General features: G+C 39.5%; 1 protein-coding gene across 1 annotated transcript; it reads right to left on the bottom strand.

Moving 5' to 3' along the window:
• Positions 1–1,630: 1,630 nt before the first annotated feature.
• LOC116583248 (succinate--CoA ligase [ADP-forming] subunit beta, mitochondrial-like) lies at positions 1,631–3,259 on the bottom strand. Its single transcript, XM_032331312.1, is given in 2 exon segments — positions 1,631–2,149; positions 2,152–3,259. Coding segments are annotated over 2 exon segments (1,386 nt in total). The 5' UTR covers positions 3,239–3,259; the 3' UTR covers positions 1,631–1,850.
• Between the last annotated feature and the right edge of the window lie 15,747 nt (positions 3,260–19,006).

The raw sequence follows: 19,006 nt of genomic DNA on the forward strand, positions 1-19,006 counted from the left end.
GAAAGTAATGTCTGCACAAAACCCTGCATGTTCATGTTTATAGCAGCTTTATTCATAGTTGCCCAAACTTGAAAACAACCAAGATGTCCTTCAATAGTTAAATGGATAAACTTTGTTAGATGTATACAATGGAATATTATTCCTCAATAAAAGAATCTATCAAATCATGAAAGACATGGAGGAAACAAACACTAAGAGAAGAAGCTGATCTAAAAAAGCTACATACTGTAGGATTCCATTCATATGATGTTCAGGAAAAGGCAAAACTACACAGATAGTAAAAAGAGCAGTGATTGTCATCAGATCAGAAGAAAAGAAGGGGGGATGAGTATATAGAGCACATGGGAATTTTAGAGCAGTGAAATTTTTCTGTATGATACTGAAGAGGTAGATACATGACATGTATTTTTCAAAACCCACAGAATGTTCTCTTTCAATTGAAAGAGAGAACCCTTTATAAACTATGGATTTTAATAATAACATATCAGTATTGTTCCTTGATTGTAAGAAATGCACAACACTAATGCAAGATGTAATAATAGAGGAAAACTGTGGAGTGGGCAGAGGAAAGAATGGCAGTATATGGGAACTGTCTGTACTTAACTCTTCAGTATTTCTCTAAACCCAAAACTGCTCTAAAATAATAAGGTCTGTCAAAACAAAAAGGGCTTTTTGCATGGGGTGACTTTGAGGCAGGTCAGATAAAGATGAGTCATGAGTGTGGGTGTTTTCCAAGAATTGCCATACAAGTCAGTGACAATTCTTTAGAAATGGAACTTTTGGGGAACCTCAAACTGTCAAACCTGGTCTTTGCCCTCCAGGGGCTGTTAGACTACTGATTTTCACAACTACCAGTGTTGTCAGGCTCTTATTTTTCAAGGCTACTGTGGATCTGAGGAGATTGGAATAAGGCAAGCTAAAACGTCCCAAAGCTCACTCTTGTCATAGATGTTCAGCCATTTTTCTTGAATAAATCCTCCTTGAATTGGTGCAAGCTTTTAATTCCTGAGTTCTGAAAAAGTGTTTTTTTTTTTCTTGTTTGTTTGTTTTTTGCTGTCCTCACTGATTTTATTGAGGAGTTGATTTTTGGTGGTCCTTGCTCCACCATTCCTGAAATGCTCCTCTATTTTTTTTTTCCAAGTCACATTGGGAGATTTTTATTAACTTAAATTGACATTGTTAATTTTGTCTGCCAAGTCCTTACTGAATATACCTTTATTTGATACAAACCTACCCATTCTTATCAATACCACAGGATCATGAAGACTTATAGTAATCAGTGTTTTATAATGCTTAAAACAATGTTCAAATAACAATTTATTTCACTGACATACTTAAAAGAATATTTTGGGGAGTGTTTGAAAGCTCTTTTTATAAATAGTAATTGATATATTTAGATAGGTATTTGGTGTTGAAGATAAACACTTCTAATATAAAACATTGTTTTAACACATTGCTCTGTTAATGAGACTAGTTATCAGATATAATATATTTCTAACACTAAAGAATAAAGCTTTATCTTCATATTTATTTTATTCATAGGACTCTCATCAATAAAAAATGTTGAATCTAACAATAAACTGGCATATTGCGAGTGACATTCTGTAGAAGTGAAAAAGAAAGCTGCAATAAAAGAATCTAGATCACTGCATTATACATTCTTTATACAAACAGCCCACTCTGAACAGTAGAATTAAATGCAGACCAAATGCTTTTAAAAGTTTTTGTGCCTAGCTGGCAATTATAATCTCCATACACTAAAGAGAAAAGGAACAATAATAATACAGAACACAGTATTTTTAACGATTATCGCACATTTAACACCTTCAGCCATCCACTGGGTTCTCCAATCAGATTGGCAACTGAAATTTCACATCCACTTGGGCTTGCTTGGCTGAGGTCACTATTTCAGAGAGCTTTACAACCATTTTAGCAGCTTCATCCAAGTCATCACAAGCAAGAATTTTAAGTCCACTGTCTGCTATCAGTGCCTTAGCATCATCAACTCTTGTACCTTGTAACCGAACCACAATAGGTATTTTAATTTCCAAATCCTTTACTGCCATAACTATACCCTGTGCAATAACATCACACCGTATGACTCCAAAAATGTTGACCAGAATAGCCAGTACCTTTTTATCTGAAGTGAAAGCTTAAATGCTTCTGTTACTTGATGGACTGTGGAACCACCACCAACATCAAGAAAGTTCGCTGGAGTCCCTCCGTGAAGTTTTATTATATCCATTGTGGCCATCGCCAAACCAGCACCATTTACTAGACAGCCTATATTTCCATCAAGGCCAATGTAGTTGAGATCTGCCTTAGCTGCACCTTTCTCCCTTTCATTTTCCTGGGTCCAATCCTGTAAGTCAAAGATTTTCTTCTGGCGATAAGCTGAATTAGAATCAAAGTTGATCTTTGCATCCATGCACAGCACAGATCCATCTGAATCCTCTACCATTGGATTTATTTCTACCATAGCTGCATCGTATTTCAGAAAAAGGTTGTAAAGCTTGACCATATTTTCTGCCACAGAATCCACAATATTAGGTGGAAATCCCATCTTCTGTGCCAGCCGGACAGCTTGTTCCTTCTTGATGCCTTCTACAATATCAATAGGTTCTTTAAATATGGCCTCAGGAGTCTCAGCAGCAACATCTTCAATGTTGACACCACCTTGAGAACTTCCTATTAATACAGGACCTTGAAATGACCTTTCCATTGTTATTGCAAAGTAGTATTCTCTCCGGGGATATCTTCTCTCACAAACCAATACTTGATTGCATATTCTGCCTTTTTCTCCTGTTTGCTTGGTAAACAACTTTTTCCCAATCATTTGTGAGGAAACAGCTTTTGCTTCTTCTGGAGAGGAAACTATCTTCACTCCTCCTTTGAGGCCACTCTCAAATGTTCCTTTTCCTCTACCACCAGCTAAAACCTTTGCCTTTATCACAACGTCTTTTGAACCTAATTTTTTGGCAACTGCATAAGCTTCATCTGGTGATTTTGCCACATGTCCTTTGGGAATGGAGACACCACCTTCTTGCAACAATTCCATACTCATGTATTCATGTAGTGAGAGATTCCTTTGTTGCTGCTGCTGTATTTGGAGTCCATGGTTGTTAAAAAATCCAGAACTTCCCAGAACCTGGGCGGCGGCCCGCAGCGCAGGCCGGAACCCGCGGCTCCTAAGGGCGGTGGTAGCCAATAACCCGCTGTAGAACATGGAGGCTGCCATTTCTGAGCCCGACCCCGTCCCCTCGGCCGAAATGCTCCTCTATTAAGCTTCATTTTACTGTGACTTGTCCCAGAGATTCATAGCTCCATGCCTTCTCTGCTCATTCTTTTGTTCAACATATATAAATGGAGTTCCAGAGATAACAGACTATTTCTCACTACCCTATAAAGTTTTAAACAGACCTAGGACCAGAGTATGTATGCATGTATGAGTGTGTGTGTATTTACACATGCACCCCACCCTCAATGTATATACATCTCAATCTATCCTCCATCTATTCCACATGCAATTTCATTTGTAAGTAGATTTTTTTGGCAACTAGAGTTAATGTGGAGGAAAAAGATGGTGTCCCTACACAATGGGTTGTTGCCTCATTAAATGCTTTTTATCACTTTCTCATCTTTGTGGATTTGAGTGCTTTTATGTTCAGTAAGCAGAAAACTGACCTTGAACCTAGTGCTTTTATCTCACCCTGGGAGTGTCGACAGAAAGATGCTAAAGAAAACGAGAGGACAGGGGGTTTTGGTCAGAGAGGTAGAGGGAAATGGATTCCCACACACCAGAAATGTATCAAATCCTTAATGTCTGTTAGAAGGAGTAATCTCAAAAATGGCTACAGAGTATAAGGAGTCTTATTACCTCTACCACTTTTCACCAAAATGACAGTTCAGCTGATATCTGCCAGGATTCTTTTCTGGCACTACCTACATATTGTACCTTAGTGGAATCATGCTATGTTTTGCTGATGTTACTGCTACTGGCACCTCAGTTGGTAAGTCAGATAGAACTTCACAGTGCTAATGCCTGGGGGATAAGTGAGATGGGAAATGAACATTAAATTGAGTCTAATTTCTTTTCCCCCCTTTTTTTAGACCCTTACCTACCCAGCTGAAGATACTCTTGTTTCTGAAACTGTCAGTGAGGTTGTGGCAAAATCATTAGCATGGGTCTGCCAGTCATCTCCAGGTGATTAGGATGATTCCTAGAGAAGCTTTCATTGCAAACCTATTGGGATTACCTGCACTTGGAATGTGTAACCAAATACTGCAGGTAAGAGTTTTGTTTCAGTCTCTGCCTATTCATGGCTAAAGTGACTAACTCCAGGATTCCCAGGGTTCAGATGACTCCCAGTTTTGTCTTTTTAGGAATGGATACTGTGTAGTCAAAAACTTTGGTATTGAGACCATGGAAAAAGTAGACATAAAAGCATGAGAAGAGATACAGCCACTTGTGCAGAGCAATTCCTTTGGTGTCTTTTAAAATTTCTGCACCAATGGACCTAAATAATTCCTGGCATTACTGATTTTTTTGCCTACAGCATATTTTATTACAATTTACTTGAATGTTATATGTTTTGTATCAGGTTAGGTATGCCTAGGAATTATATGGAAATAAGTAAAAGATCAAACCACTAGTCTCTATCAGTCTGTGTCCATTGTACCCCAGGACCACCCTGATTATGTCTTAGTTGCAGTAGGATCCTATCAAAACAACATTGCAATGAACAGAAGATGGCTCTGAATTTGAATAGTTTAGTGTAACCAGGTGGAAGAGATATTTTTGTCTACCCACCTCTCCACCCAATGCATACACATGTCTGTTATATCTGTCAGTAGCTGGGTAGCACAGAGAGGAAGAAGGGCTGTGGTTCTATGGAAATTCTCTGGATCTATGCATTTAACATTAGCTCACAAATTTCCTCATTCCACAGGAATGCAGACCTCTCCATCATACTCCATATTTCTCTGCTTTTCAGATTTTATATCTCCCAATGAGATGAGTGTATTTTCCCCTCCTAGAGTATACACACACTGCTGTCTTACTCTCCATATTCCCTTGTAAGCCAGGAATGGGTAAATGATTGGGAAGAAAACCTGGGTGTGACTTCTGTAGCCCTTACTGTGTCCTTCAAGTCTAGTAGTCTAAAATTGTCTGTGGAATCCAGCTGAAGGTGAGTGTCAGATGAAGAGCCTTATTAAGCACTATAGCTCTTTGCTCCAGGTTTCAAACTTCCAGCCACCCGTACTGTGACAGAATAAATTTCTGTTGTTTTAAGTCACACAAATTTAAGTTTCTGATAATTTGTTTATGGAAGCCCTAGGAATCTAATACAGTAGATAAATATAAAAGCTAGTACTATTGTATTTTTGGTTTGTAACTCCTAGTTTTTCTATATTATTCAAAAGATAAATGTATAAAATGGTAACTATAAGTCTGTTGATGGGGATACAATATATAAAGATGTAATATGTAACAATAACAACATAATGGGGTAAGAACAGAGTTGTATAGGAACAGGGCTCTTGTGTAATAATGAAACTATGCTGATATTAATGTAAATTAGATTGTTATAAATTTAAGATGTTAATTGGAATCTCTAGGCTAACTAAAAAAATAACCTTAAATTATGCAGGAAAATAAGTGAGAAGGGGATAAAATTGTATATTAAAAAAACACAAAAGAAGGCAGTAATTGAGGGAAAGATGAACAAAAAGTATAGGATATACAGAAAATAAATAACAAAATGGTAGAAGTAAGCACTTCCTTGCCAGTGATTACTTTAAAAGTAAAATGCATTACACTTTTGAATTAAAGGCAGAGATGGGCAGGATGGATACAAGAAACATGAATCCTACTATGTATTGTCTATAAAAGATACACTTTAAATTCAAAGGAAAAAATAAATTAAAAGTGAGAAGGTTTAGAGAGCTGGCTATAATAATATCAGATAAAATAGATTACATCAAAAATTGCTACAAGAGATGAAGACATTATATATTGAATAAAGGGTTAATCCACCAAAAAGATACTAAAATTATATGCTCACTTAAAAATAGTTCTAGAGATAGGGTGGCTGGATTATGGACATTGGGGAGGGTATATGCTATGGTGAAGGCTGTGAATTGTGTAAGATTGATGATTGACAGACCTGTACCCCTGAAGCAAATAATACATTATATGTTAAAAAGATAAAATAAACAAACAAATAAAAATAGTTGTAGAATAATATGTAGTTGGATACTTCAATACCACACTTTTAATTATGGGTGGAACACCTAGAGAGTAGGTGAAGAAGGAAATAGAGAATTTGAACATTATGAATCAACTAGACCTATCAGAGATACAGTTGACCTTTGAAGGATGCAGGGGTTGGGGTGCTGATCACCCACACAGTTGAAAACCCAAACAAAACTTTTGACTTTCCCCAAACTTATTTATTAATAGCCTACTATTGACTGGAAGCCTTACCAATAACATAGACAGTTGATTAACACATATTTTGTATGTAATATGTATAGTACACTGTATTCTTACAATAAACAGAGAAAAGAAAATGTTATTAACAAAATCATAAGGAGAATACATTTTCGGTACTATAGTTCATTTATTTAAAAAATTCTGTGTATAAGTGGACCCACTTATATACAGAACATTATATGTTCTGTATACATGTATACAGAACAATGTATACAGAGCATTCTATCCAACAGCAGCCAAATACTTATTCTTTTCAAATACATATGGAATATTCTCCACAATAGACCATATTTTAGTCCACAAAACAAATGTCAATAAATTTTAAAAGACTGAAATTGCACAAAACATCTCCTCCAGCTACAATAGAATGAACGTAGAAATAACAAAAAGAAAATGGAAAGTTGACAAATATGTTGCAATTAATTAACACACACCTAAACAACTAATGGATGAGAGAAGAAACCACAAGAGAAGATGGATAATACTTAGAGATAAATGGAAAAGAAAAGACAACATATGAACACCTAGCAGAGACTGCAAAGGCAGTTCTCAGCAGGAAATTTATAGCTGTAAACAACCACATTAAAAAAGAAGAAATATCTCCAATCAATAACCTAATTTTACACCTTGAGGAACTAAAAAGGCAAATTGAAGCCATACCTAGTAGTAGGAAGGAAATAATAAAGATTAGACCAGAAATAGATAAAATAATAGAAAAATGGTAGAGGAGGTCAATGGAAAAAAAGTTGGTTCTTTGAAATGCTCAATAAAATTGACAAACCTTTAGCTAGAATGAGCAATTTTAAAAAGAGAGAAAAGATGCAAATAACTAAAATCAGAAATGAAAGCAAAGCATCACTACTGACCTTACAGAAATAAAAAGGATTATAAGAAAACACTATGAGGGGCTCCTGGGTGGCTCAGTCATTAAGTATCTGCCTTTGGCTCAGTTCAGGATCCCAGGGTCCTGGAATCCAGTCCCACATCAGGCTCCCTGCTCACTGGGGAGCCTGCTTCTTCTACTCCCTCTGCTTGTGTTCTCTCTCTCTCTCTCTCTCTCTGTCATACAAATAAATACAATCTTTAAAGAAAACCCTATGAAAGAATGTATGCCAGCCAGACAATTTAGGTGAAATATACATATTCCTAGAAACTACCAAAACTGACTTGAGAAATAGAAAATCTGAACAGACCTATAATAAGCAAAAAAGATTTAAGTGCTAATCAAAAACATCCCCAAAGGAAAAGCCCAGGACCAGATGACTTCAGTAGTGAATTGTACCAAACCTTTAAAATATTAACACAAATAGGGGCTTGAGATATAGTGGAGTAGGAGGACTATGAGCTCACCCTGTCCCACATTTGCAACTAAGTAACATCATCCAGACTGGCAGAACAAACTCCACAGCTAACTACAGAGAAGAAGCTACATCTGAAGGGTTAAGAAGGTCAGAAAGATGGAGTAAGAGTGCCTACAGGAGAAAGGGAGCTGTGTGCGAGGAAAGGACAGAGAAATGAGCACTTGCATCAGGGAGCTCACACTAGGAAGAATGTTCCCTGTAGCCTTTGGCTTTAGCAGAGAGCCTGAATTCCATGAGTCTGTAAAAACCAGTGGGCCCTGGAACCTGGAGCTTTGGAGGTCACCTGACTCAGCAAAGGGTGCACTCAGAAAACACGTGATACCTGGGTTGCCACCCTTAAAGAGACAGGCAACATAAAAATGGCAGTTAATATAACTGTCCCAGGATAAATGGGAGACAAATCTGTTCATACTGATTTCGGAGCACATTGGGGGACCTCTCCAAAAAGCAAGGAGCTGGTAGGTGTCATTATCTTCCCCCATCCTCCTGCATAAGCACAGAGATATCTGCAGAAGGCAGGACTGCACAGAAACTTGCTACCTAACCCCCTGACAGTGTGCCCCCTAAGAGTTCTGAGGACTCATTCATACCAAATCTATTGACCTTGGCCCTGGGCTCAGGGCAAATTTGGTTAAAGCCTAGCAAGTGCCCTGCACAGCTGCTGGGTGCACAGCTGCCACTGAGCACCACACACATCCACCACACCTGGCTTAGTTGTATGCCCCCAGACACTCTTGTGTGTCTTACCCAGCTACACACTCCTGGCTGCCATCATGCACTATGCCCAGCCAGGCACCCACAGATGCCCTTGCACAATGCACCAAGTCACCTACCCCCAGCCACACTTGTGTGATTTGCCCAGCCACCACACTGAGCCAAAGCACCACACCATGCCCAGCTGCATGCCCCAGCCACTGCTGTGCACTGCCCCCAGACATAAACAACTGGCGATCCCAGCATGAATCCCTAGGCACTGTAGTACCTCAAAGGATCTAGCATAGGACTAATGGCCCAGCACACATCTTGTAACACTGCCATCTTACTTTCAAGTTCCCTGGTTGGCTTACCCTCCCCCCTCCAGAGCTGGCCTGCCTGGATCCCATGAATACTACAGAGAGCAAGCACAGTCCACAGCAGATACAGAATCAGTGCCAAAAACTGCACTGAAAGGAAAAGCGACATAGACACAAAAATAGGACATAAGCAACACACATAGGATACTTTCCTGAAGTGCCAGATTCTGGTGAACAGAGGGTATTCCGGAACTACTTCTTCAAAGTTGCTACTTTCAAGAATAGAAGACACAAGTGACTTTAATACACTGAAATAGATACAATGAGGCCAACAAAACAAGAAAATAGAGAAATTTATCCCAAATTAAAGAACAGACAAGGCCAGAGCCAGAGGTCTAAGTGAACTAAATATAAGTAAAATGCCTCATAAAGGATTTAAAGCAATGATCATAAGGATACTTGCCTTACTTGAGAAAACAGTGGAAAACATGAGAGAGACCCACTACAGAGAAAAGGAATAACATGGGAGAGATAAAGAGATCAATAAATGAAAAAAAACACACACACACACACACACACTTGATGGAATGGACCGTGGATTGGAAGAAGCAGAGGAAGGAATCAGTGACCTAATAGACAGTAATGGAAAGTAATCAAGCCGAAATAAAAGAGAGAGAAAAGAAAAATGCAAAATGAGAATATACAGAGAATTCAGTGATTCCATCAAAGGTAAAAATATTTGTATTTTAGGAATTCCAGAAGAAAAAGAGAGAGAAAATGAGGAAGATTATTTATTTGAAGAAATAATATCTGAAAACTTCTGTAATCTTGGGAAGGAAAAAGATACCCAGATCCAGGAGGCACAGAAAACCCCAACAGAGTCAACAAAAGCAAATAAACACCAAGACATATGATAGTTAAATTTGCAAATATAGTCATAGAGAAAAAATCTTAGGGACACCTGAGTGGCTCAGTTGGTTAAGCAGCTGCCTTCTGCTCAGTTCATGATCCTAGGGTCCTAGGACTGAGTTCTACATCAGGCTTCCTGCTCAGTGGGGAGCCTGCTTCTCCCCCCTCTCTCTGTCGCTGCTCCCTCAGTTTGTGCGTGTTCTGTCTCTCTCTCTGCAAAATAAATACATAAAATCTTAAAAAAAAAAAAGAAAAAATCTTAAAAGCAACAAGACAAAGAAGTCAGCAGCTCACAAGAGAAAGCCCATAAGGCTAGCAGGAAATTTTTCAACAGAAACTTGGCAAGTCAGAAGAAAGCAGCATGATAGATTCAAAGTGCTGAATGGGAAAAATCTCCAGCCAAGAATACTCTATCCAGCAAGACTATCATTAAGAATAGAAGGGAAGTGTTGCCTTGGTGGCTCAGTCATTAAGAGTCTGCCTTCCCCTCAGGTCATGATCCCAGGGTCTTGGGATCAAGCCCCACATTGGGCTCTCTGCTCAGTGGGGAGCCTGCTTCCCCCCTTCTCTCTGCCTGCCTCTCTGCCTATTTGTGATCTCTATCTGTCAAATAAATAAAATCTTTTTTTAAAAAAGTGTTTCCCTGACAAAAACAAAAGGAGCTTATGACAACTAAACCAGCCTTGCAGGAAATATTAAAGGGGACTTTTTGAATGATAGAGACCAAAAGTGACAGCATAAATGCAGGAAAAACATAAAAGTGGTAAAAATGAATATTTCTATAAAAATCAGTCAAGTAACTGACAAGAAGAAGTTATAAAATATAATATCATATACCTAAATGTGGGGAGGAGAGGAAAAAAGAATGGGTTCAAAGTTAAATGACCATCAACTAAGTATAGACTGCTATATGCAAAAGAGATTATATCCAAACCTAATGGTAACCATTTATCTAAAACCATTAGTAAATGTAAAAGGAAAAAAGAGAAAGAGATCCAAGTATATTATTAAAGAAAATCAACACAACATGAAAGAGAAAGGGAAGGATCAGAGGAAATCTTCAGAAACAACCACAGAACAAGTAATGAAATAGCAATAAATACATATCTATCAATAATTACTCTGATTGTCAATGGACTAAATGTTCCAGTGAGAAGATATAGGGTGACAGAGTTTGGATTAAAAAAAAAAACAAGACCTATCTATATGCTGCATATAAGAGACCTTTTAGATCTAAAGACATCTGCAGATGAAAAGTGAGAGGATGTAGAAACATGTATCATGAAAATGGATGTCAAAAGAAAGCCAGAATACCAATACTTATATCAAGCTAGACTTTAAAACAAAAACTGTTACAAAGAGACAAAAATAATAAAGGGGTATCAATGAAACTAGAAGCTGGTTTTTTGAAAGAATCAATAAGATCGATAAACCATTGGCCACACTAATCCAAAAAAAAGAGAGAAAGCTCAAATTCATAAAATTATGAATGAAAAGGGAGAGATCACAATGAACACCAAGGAAGTAAGAAACAATCATCAGAAGTTATTATCAACAGTTATATGCCAATAAGCTAAGCAACCTAGATGAAATGGATGCATTACTGGAAAACTATAAACTACCAAAATTGAACCAGGAAGAAATTGACAACCTGAACAGACCAATATCTAGTAACAAGATTGAAGCAGTGATCAAAAACCTCCCAAAAAACAAGACCCCAGGACCTGATGGCTTCCCTGGGGAATTCTAACAAACTTTTAAAGAAGAAATAACACCTATTTTCCTAAAGCTGTTTCAAAAAATTGAAGCAGAAGGAAAACTTCCTGACTCTTTCTATGAAGCCAGCATTACCCTGATCCCCAAACCAGGCAAAGACCCTACCAAAAAGGAGAATTTCAGACCAATATCACTGATGAATATAGATGCTAAGATTCTCAACAAGATTCTAGCAAACAGGATCCAACAGTACATTAAAAAGATTATCCACCATGACCAGGTGGGATTCATCCCTGGGTTACAAGGATGGTTCAACATTCGCAAATCAATCAATGTGATACAACAAATTAATATGAGAAGAGAGAAGAACCACATGGTCCTCTCAATTGATGCAGAAAAAGCATTTGACAAAATCCAGCATCAGTTCCTGATTAAAACACTTCAAAGTATAGGGATAGAGGGAACATTCCTGAACTTCATTAAATCTATCTATGAAAGACCCACAGCAAATATCATCCTCAATGGGAAAAAGCTTGCAGCCTTCCCGTTGAGATCAGGAACACGACAAGGATGCCCACTCTCACCACTCTTGTTGAACATAGAAGTCCTAGCAACAGCAATCAGACAACAAAGAGAAATAAAAGGTATCCAAATTGGTAATGAAGAAGTCAAACTCTCTCTCTTTGCAGATGACATGATTCTTTATATAAAAAACCCAAAAGACTCCACCCCCAAACTACTAGAACTCATACAACAATTCAGCAACGTGGCAGGATACAAAGTCAATGTGCAGAAATTAGTGGCTTTCTTATACACTAATAATGAAAATACAGAAAGGGAAATTAGAGAATTAATTCCATTAACTATAGCACCAAGAACCATAAGATACCTGGGAATAAACCTAACCAAAGAGGTGAAGGATCTGTACTTGAGGAACTACAGAACACTCATGAAAGAAATTGAAGAAGACACAAAATGATGGAAGACCATTCCATGCTCTTGGATCGGAAGAATAAACATTGTTAAAATGTCTATACTGCCTAGAGCAATCTATACTTTTAATGCTATTCTGATCAAAATTCCACCGGTATTCTTCAAAGAGCTAGAGCAAATAATCCTAAAATTTGTATGGAATCAGAAGAGACCCCAAATCGCTAAGGAAATGTTGAAAAACAAAAATAAAATGGGGGCATCACGTTACCTGATTTCAAACTTTACCACAAAGCTGTGATCACCAAGACAGCATGGTACTGGCATAAAAACAGACACATAGACCAGTGGAACAGAGTAGAGAGCCCAGATATGGACCCTCAACTCTATGGTCAAATAATCTTCGACAAAACAGGAAAAAATATACAGTGGAAAAAAGACAGTCTCTTCAATAAATGGTGCTGGGAAAACTGGGCAGCTATATGTAGAAGAATGAAACTGGACCATTCTCTTACACCGTACACAAAGATAAACTCAAAATGGATAAAAGACCTCAATGTGAGACAGGAATCCATCAGAATCCTAGAGGAGAACATAGGCAGTAATCTCTTCGATATCAGCCACAGCAACTTCGTTCAAGATATATCTCCAAAGGCAAAGGAAACAAAAGCGAAAATGAACTTTTGGGACTTCATCAAAATCAAAAGCTTCTTTCTGCACAGCAAAGGAAACAGTCAAGAAAACAAAGAGGCAACCCTCGGAATGGGAGAAGATATTTGCAAATGACAGTACAGACAAAAGACTGATATCCAGGATCTCTAATGAACTCCTGAAACTCAACACACACAAAACAGACAATCATATCAAAAAATGAGCAGAAGATATGAACAGACACTTCTCCAATCAAGACATACAAATGGCTATCAGACATATGAAAAAATGTTCAACATCACTAGCCATCAGAGAGATTCAAATTAAAACCACATTGAGATATCACCTTACACCAGTTAGAATGGCCAAAATTAGCAAGACAGGAAACAACGTGTGTTGGAGAGAATGTGGAGAAAGGGGAACCCTCTTCCACTGTTGGTGGGAATGCAAGTTGGTGCAGCCTCTTTGAAGAACAGTGTGGAGATTCCTCAAGAAATTAAAAATAGAACTTCCCTATGACCCTGCAATTGCATTCCTGGGTATTTACCCCAAAGATACAGATGTAGTGAAAAGAAGGGACATCTGTACCCCAATGTTTATAGCAGCAATGGCCACAGTCGCCAAACTGTGGAAAGAACCAAAATGCCCTTCAATGGATAAATGGATAAGGAAGATGTGGTCCATATACACTATGGAGTTTTATGCCTCCATCAGAAAGGATGAATACCCAACTTTTGTAGCAACCTGGATGGGACTGGAAGAGATTATGCTGAGTGAAATAAGTCAAGCAGAGAGAGTCAGTTATCATATGGTTTCACTTATTTGTGGAGCATAACAAATAGCATGGAGGACACGGGGAGATAGAGAGGAGAAGGGAGTTGGGGGAAATTGGAAGGGGAGGTGTGGAGAGCCATCCAGCAGATGCAAGGAGTCACGTAAACGAAAATGCCTGAAGATTAAGGAAGTGAGAATGATTGGCTAGGTAGGGTATGGGTGCGCTCGTGGCTGATGCATGAACAGCACCAGGAGCCAAGAGAGAAATGCATGATTACTGCTTGAGAACAATAGAGCCCTCTGTGGTTACATAAGGGTTCACGAGGAGACCGAGTGCACAGGGCAGTGACTAGATAACTGGGCTGGACCGCCTACATGTATATATTGCCAGAACTTGCTTGAGAGAGTAGTAGAAGTAAAAGTAATACTAGAAGTAGAAGTAGAAGTAGTAGTAATAGTAGTAGAGACGCTAATAGAAACCCTAATAAAGAAGTTTGCTCCTCATCACGTTTGCGGGTCGTTCTTGCTGGCGAGAGCGACAACTGGTGCCAAAACCCGGGAAACTGTCTGCATCGCAAAACGGAGATTGAGATAGAGCAACGATAAGGTAAGGAGTGCACCTATTTCTGTCTAGTGAGTGACAGGGAAAGTTCCTAGGATTAGGACAATACAAGTGAAAGTTTCCTCAGGATGGGGAACGAGTTTAGTAGACGTAGAATGGAAGATCCCCTAAAAGACGTTCTCAAGATGAACGGTACCCCCTTAAAGGCAAAAACAGCCAGGGCCTTTTTAAAAGAAGTAGCAGAGATTGCCCCCTGGTTTATAGAAGAAGGGCTCCTAAATGTGCCACAATGGGAACACCTGGGCGAAGACTTAAAACTCTGTCCCTCTACATCCCCGGGGACTCTCGCCGTGTGGTCCCTGGTGAAAGTATGTTTGCATTCCCCCCGAGAGCCCCTGCAGCAAGCAGTACTACAGGGAGGGGAAGTTTTTGAGCAAGTGAAAGAAGAATCCCGTAAGGGCTCCTCCCGAGACTCGGGCTCCTCCCGAGACTCTGACCTTGAAAGCGAAAGCTCAGAAGGGATGTCAGAAAGCGAGTTGCAGGAGCTAGAAAAGATAGAGGCAAACAACAAGAAGGAGGAATCTCCCAGTCTCCAGACAGATTTGGAAGCCATGAGGCAACGATTTGAGGATAAAGAGGCGGAATTGCAAAAGGTATTAGGAGAGTTAAGGGTGCAGGGAGAAGTAATGGCGCAGCTGAGAGCAGGGGCGGAAGCCGCAGTTGTGGCACAATCAAAATTAAAAATGAAAGTTACGCCGCTTCCGCATTTTAGCTCCACAGCACCACCCCATGAGTGGCCCCCGCCTTATAAGCCCAGCTGCACCAAAACGTGCTATTGTTCGGGCTGCGCCGCGGAGAATTGGAGAGAGGTCCTTGGCCCGGGGAAAGGTTTTTTTCCAGTGTTAGAAGATCAGAATCATCAGAGGTACCACCAGCCACTAGATTTTAAGTTGGTGAAGCAACTGAAGGAGGCAGTTAGCAGCTATGGGCCCCAAGCAGCCTTTACGGTCTCCCTTGTGGAGTCGCTGGGAGCACTCTACCTCGCTCCCGAGGATTGGGCCAACTTGACCAGGGCGGTATTAAGTGGAGGACAATATCTAGAATGGAAAATCCAAAATCAGGACAATTGTCTGGACACGGCACGGAGAAATACAGCCGCAGGTAACCCGCAGTGAAATTTAAAAATGCTAACGGGCACAGGGCCATACCTCGGGGCCCAAGTGCAGAGTACATACCCCCCTGCGGTGTATCAGCAGATAGCCACGGTGGCCCTCAGGGCTTGGAAAACTCTGAGAGGGGCAGGAGACTTGCAAGGCCAATTATCCAAACCCGACCCGGTGCTTAGATGGCACCGAGGTTCCCTTTGTGTTTTTCCACAGGATGCGCCTGCTCCACTCTGGGTGCCGGAACACCTCACCAGGCTGGTGGCCGTGAAACCTGTGGAGGATGCTGGTGATGGTGATGATAGCGACGACGACCGTCCTGCAACCTGTCCCCGTGAAGGCGGAGTCAATTCAACTGTGGCCGAGACAAGAGACTGCCCAGCTTCAAGCCCTTCTTCAAATGGCTCAGCATAGAGTGCAATCTTCTCACCCTAACTCATGTTTGTTACTGACGCTTAAAGCTTTGTGAGCTCTTTATTCTCTCACTTCCCTTCCCTGACGCACGCATGGTATGTTGTAGGAACAATTGTAGGAGTACTAGTGGTAATTGTTCTTTTCATATGCCTCCTGCCTTATGCACTTAAAATTATACTCGCAGAAGTTTATAAGGTAAAAGCTATTGTACGTAACCACCAGTTAATCACTCGCAATAGGCTCAAAGTACCACCTTGAATGCCACTCAAGTATCTCTTGGCTCCGTCAGCAATTGGGTTAGTATGTCATAACAATCAGTCTCATTCCTCAAAACCTGGGCAGGCATAAGAGCCCTGATCATGTTGATGATTCTGGCTCAAGTACTCCTTCTAAAATGCATCTGTAGAATTGCGCGACAACAGCGGCTATAGCAACGGGCTTTGGTCTAAGCCATGATGGCTCTAGAGGCTGGTACCTCCCCCCAAATATGGCTTAGTATGCTGGATCGGTAGTCAAAAACGGGTAAGACTGATCCCTCACCATAGCAACCTAAGACAGGGGCTCTTCGACCAGGGGGAGTACCCGATGACGGGTAAGCATGTGTGCTGAAGATTGGCAACCTAAGACAGGCACGATCCCTGCCATGTAAACAAATAAAAAAGGGGGAGCTGTGGAGAGCCATCCAGCAGATGCAAGGAGTCACGTAAACGAAAATGCCTGAAGATTAAGGAAGTGAGAATGATTGGCTAGGTAGGGTATGGGTGCGCTCGTGGCTGATGCATGAACAGCACCAGGAGCCAAGAGAGAAATGCATGATTACTGCTTGAGAACAATAGAGCCCTCTGTGGTTACATAAGGGTTCACGAGGAGACCGAGTGCACAGGGCAGTGACTAGATAACTGGGCTGGACCGCCTACATGTATATATTGCCAGAACTTGCTTGAGAGAGTAGTAGAAGTAAAAGTAATACTAGAAGTAGAAGTAGAAGTAGTAGTAATAGTAGTAGAGACGCTAATAGAAACCCTAATAAAGAAGTTTGCTCCTCATCACGTTTGCGGGTCGTTCTTGCTGGCGAGAGCGACAGGGAGGTGAACCATGAGAGACTATGGACTCTGAAAAAACAATCTGAGGGTTTTGAAGGGGCGGGGGGTGGGAGGTCGGGGTACTAGGTGATGGGTATTATAGAGGGCACAGATTGCATGGAGCACTGGGTGTGGTACGAAAATAATGAATACTGTTATGCTGAAAATAAAGAATAAATTTTAAAAATAGTTGCACAATTCTGTGAATATATTAAATATAACTAAATTGTGTAAAAAAAATAAAGGGTAAATCCAACAAGAAAATATAACAACTGTAAATATTTATGCACGCAGCATAGGAGCATCTGAATACATAAAACAGTTAATAACAAATATAAAATAACTAATTGATAATACAATAATTGTAGGGACTTTAACACCCCCTCTTACATCAATGGACAGATAATCCCAACAGGAAATCAATAAGTAAACAATGGCTTTTAGTGATGAACTGGGACAGATGGATTTAACAGATATATTCAGAATATTCCATCCTTAAACAACATAATACACTTCTTAAGTGCACATGCAACATCCTCCAGAATAGATCACATATTAGCCCACAAAACAAAACTCAACAAATTTAAGAAGATTGAAATCATACCATGTACATTTTCTGAACCACAGCACTATGAAAATGGAGGTCAACATCAAGAAAAAATGGGAAAACTCACAAATATGTGGAGGTTAAACAACATGCTACTGAATAATGAATGGGTCAACCAGGAAATAATAGAAGAAACAAAAAGTGCATGGAAACAAATGCAAATGAAAACACATGGTCCAAAACCTCTGGGATGCAACAAAAGCAGTTCTAAGAGGGAATTTTATAGCAATACAAGTCTACCTCAGGAAGCAAGAATAATCTCAGATAAACAACCTAACTTTGCACCTAAATGAGCTAGAAAAAGAACAACAAACAAAATCTAAAAACAGCAGAAGGAAAGAAATAGTGAAAATTAAATGATACAGAAACTACAAAGCAAAACAAAACAAAGCCAGAAGAGATCAGTGAAACCAGGAGCTGGTACTCTGAAAAATCTATAAAATTAATAAACGTCTAGCCAGACTTATCAAGAAAAAAAAGAGAAAGGACTCAAATAAATGAAATCACAAATGAGAGACGAGGAATAACAACCAACGCAGCAGGAATAGAAACAGTCACAAAAGAATATTATGAAAAACTATATGCCAACAAATTGGACAATCTAGAAGAAATGGATAAATTCCTAGAAGCATGTAAACTCCCAAAACTGAAATAGGAGGTAATAAAAAAATTGAACAGACCAATAACCAGCAAAGAAATTAATTCAGTAATCCCAAAACTCCCAACAAACACAAGTCTCTGACCAGATGGCTTCACAGGCAAAGCTACCAAACATTTAGAGTTAATATTTATTCTTCTCAAACTATTCCAAAAAATAGAAAAGGAAAATTCCCAGTTTCATTCAGGAGGCTAGTATTATGCTGATAACAAAACCAGATAAAGATAACACTAAAAAAGAGAACTACAGGCCAATAGCTCTGATGAACAGAAGTGAAAAAATTCTCAATAAAATACTAGCAAACCATATCCAATAAGATATTTAAAAGACCATTCACCACAATCAAATGGGCTTTAATCCTGGGTCGCAAGGGTGGTTTAATATTCACAAATCAATCAATGTGATACATCACATCAATAGGAGAAAGGATAAGGACCCTATGGTCATTGCAATAGACGCAGAAAAAGCATTTGACAAAGTACAACATCTGTTTATGATAAAAGCCTTCAACAAAATCAGTTTAGAAGGAACATACCTCAACATAATAAAGGCCATCTATGAAAACCCCATGGCTAACATCATCCTTAACTGGGGGGGGGGGGGAATGAGAGATTTTCCCCTAAGATCAGGAACAAGGCAAGGATGTCCACTCTCACCACTTTTATTCAAC

This window comes from Mustela erminea, chromosome X (genome assembly GCF_009829155.1).
Source record: "Mustela erminea isolate mMusErm1 chromosome X, mMusErm1.Pri, whole genome shotgun sequence".
NCBI lineage: Eukaryota > Metazoa > Chordata > Mammalia > Carnivora > Mustelidae > Mustela > Mustela erminea.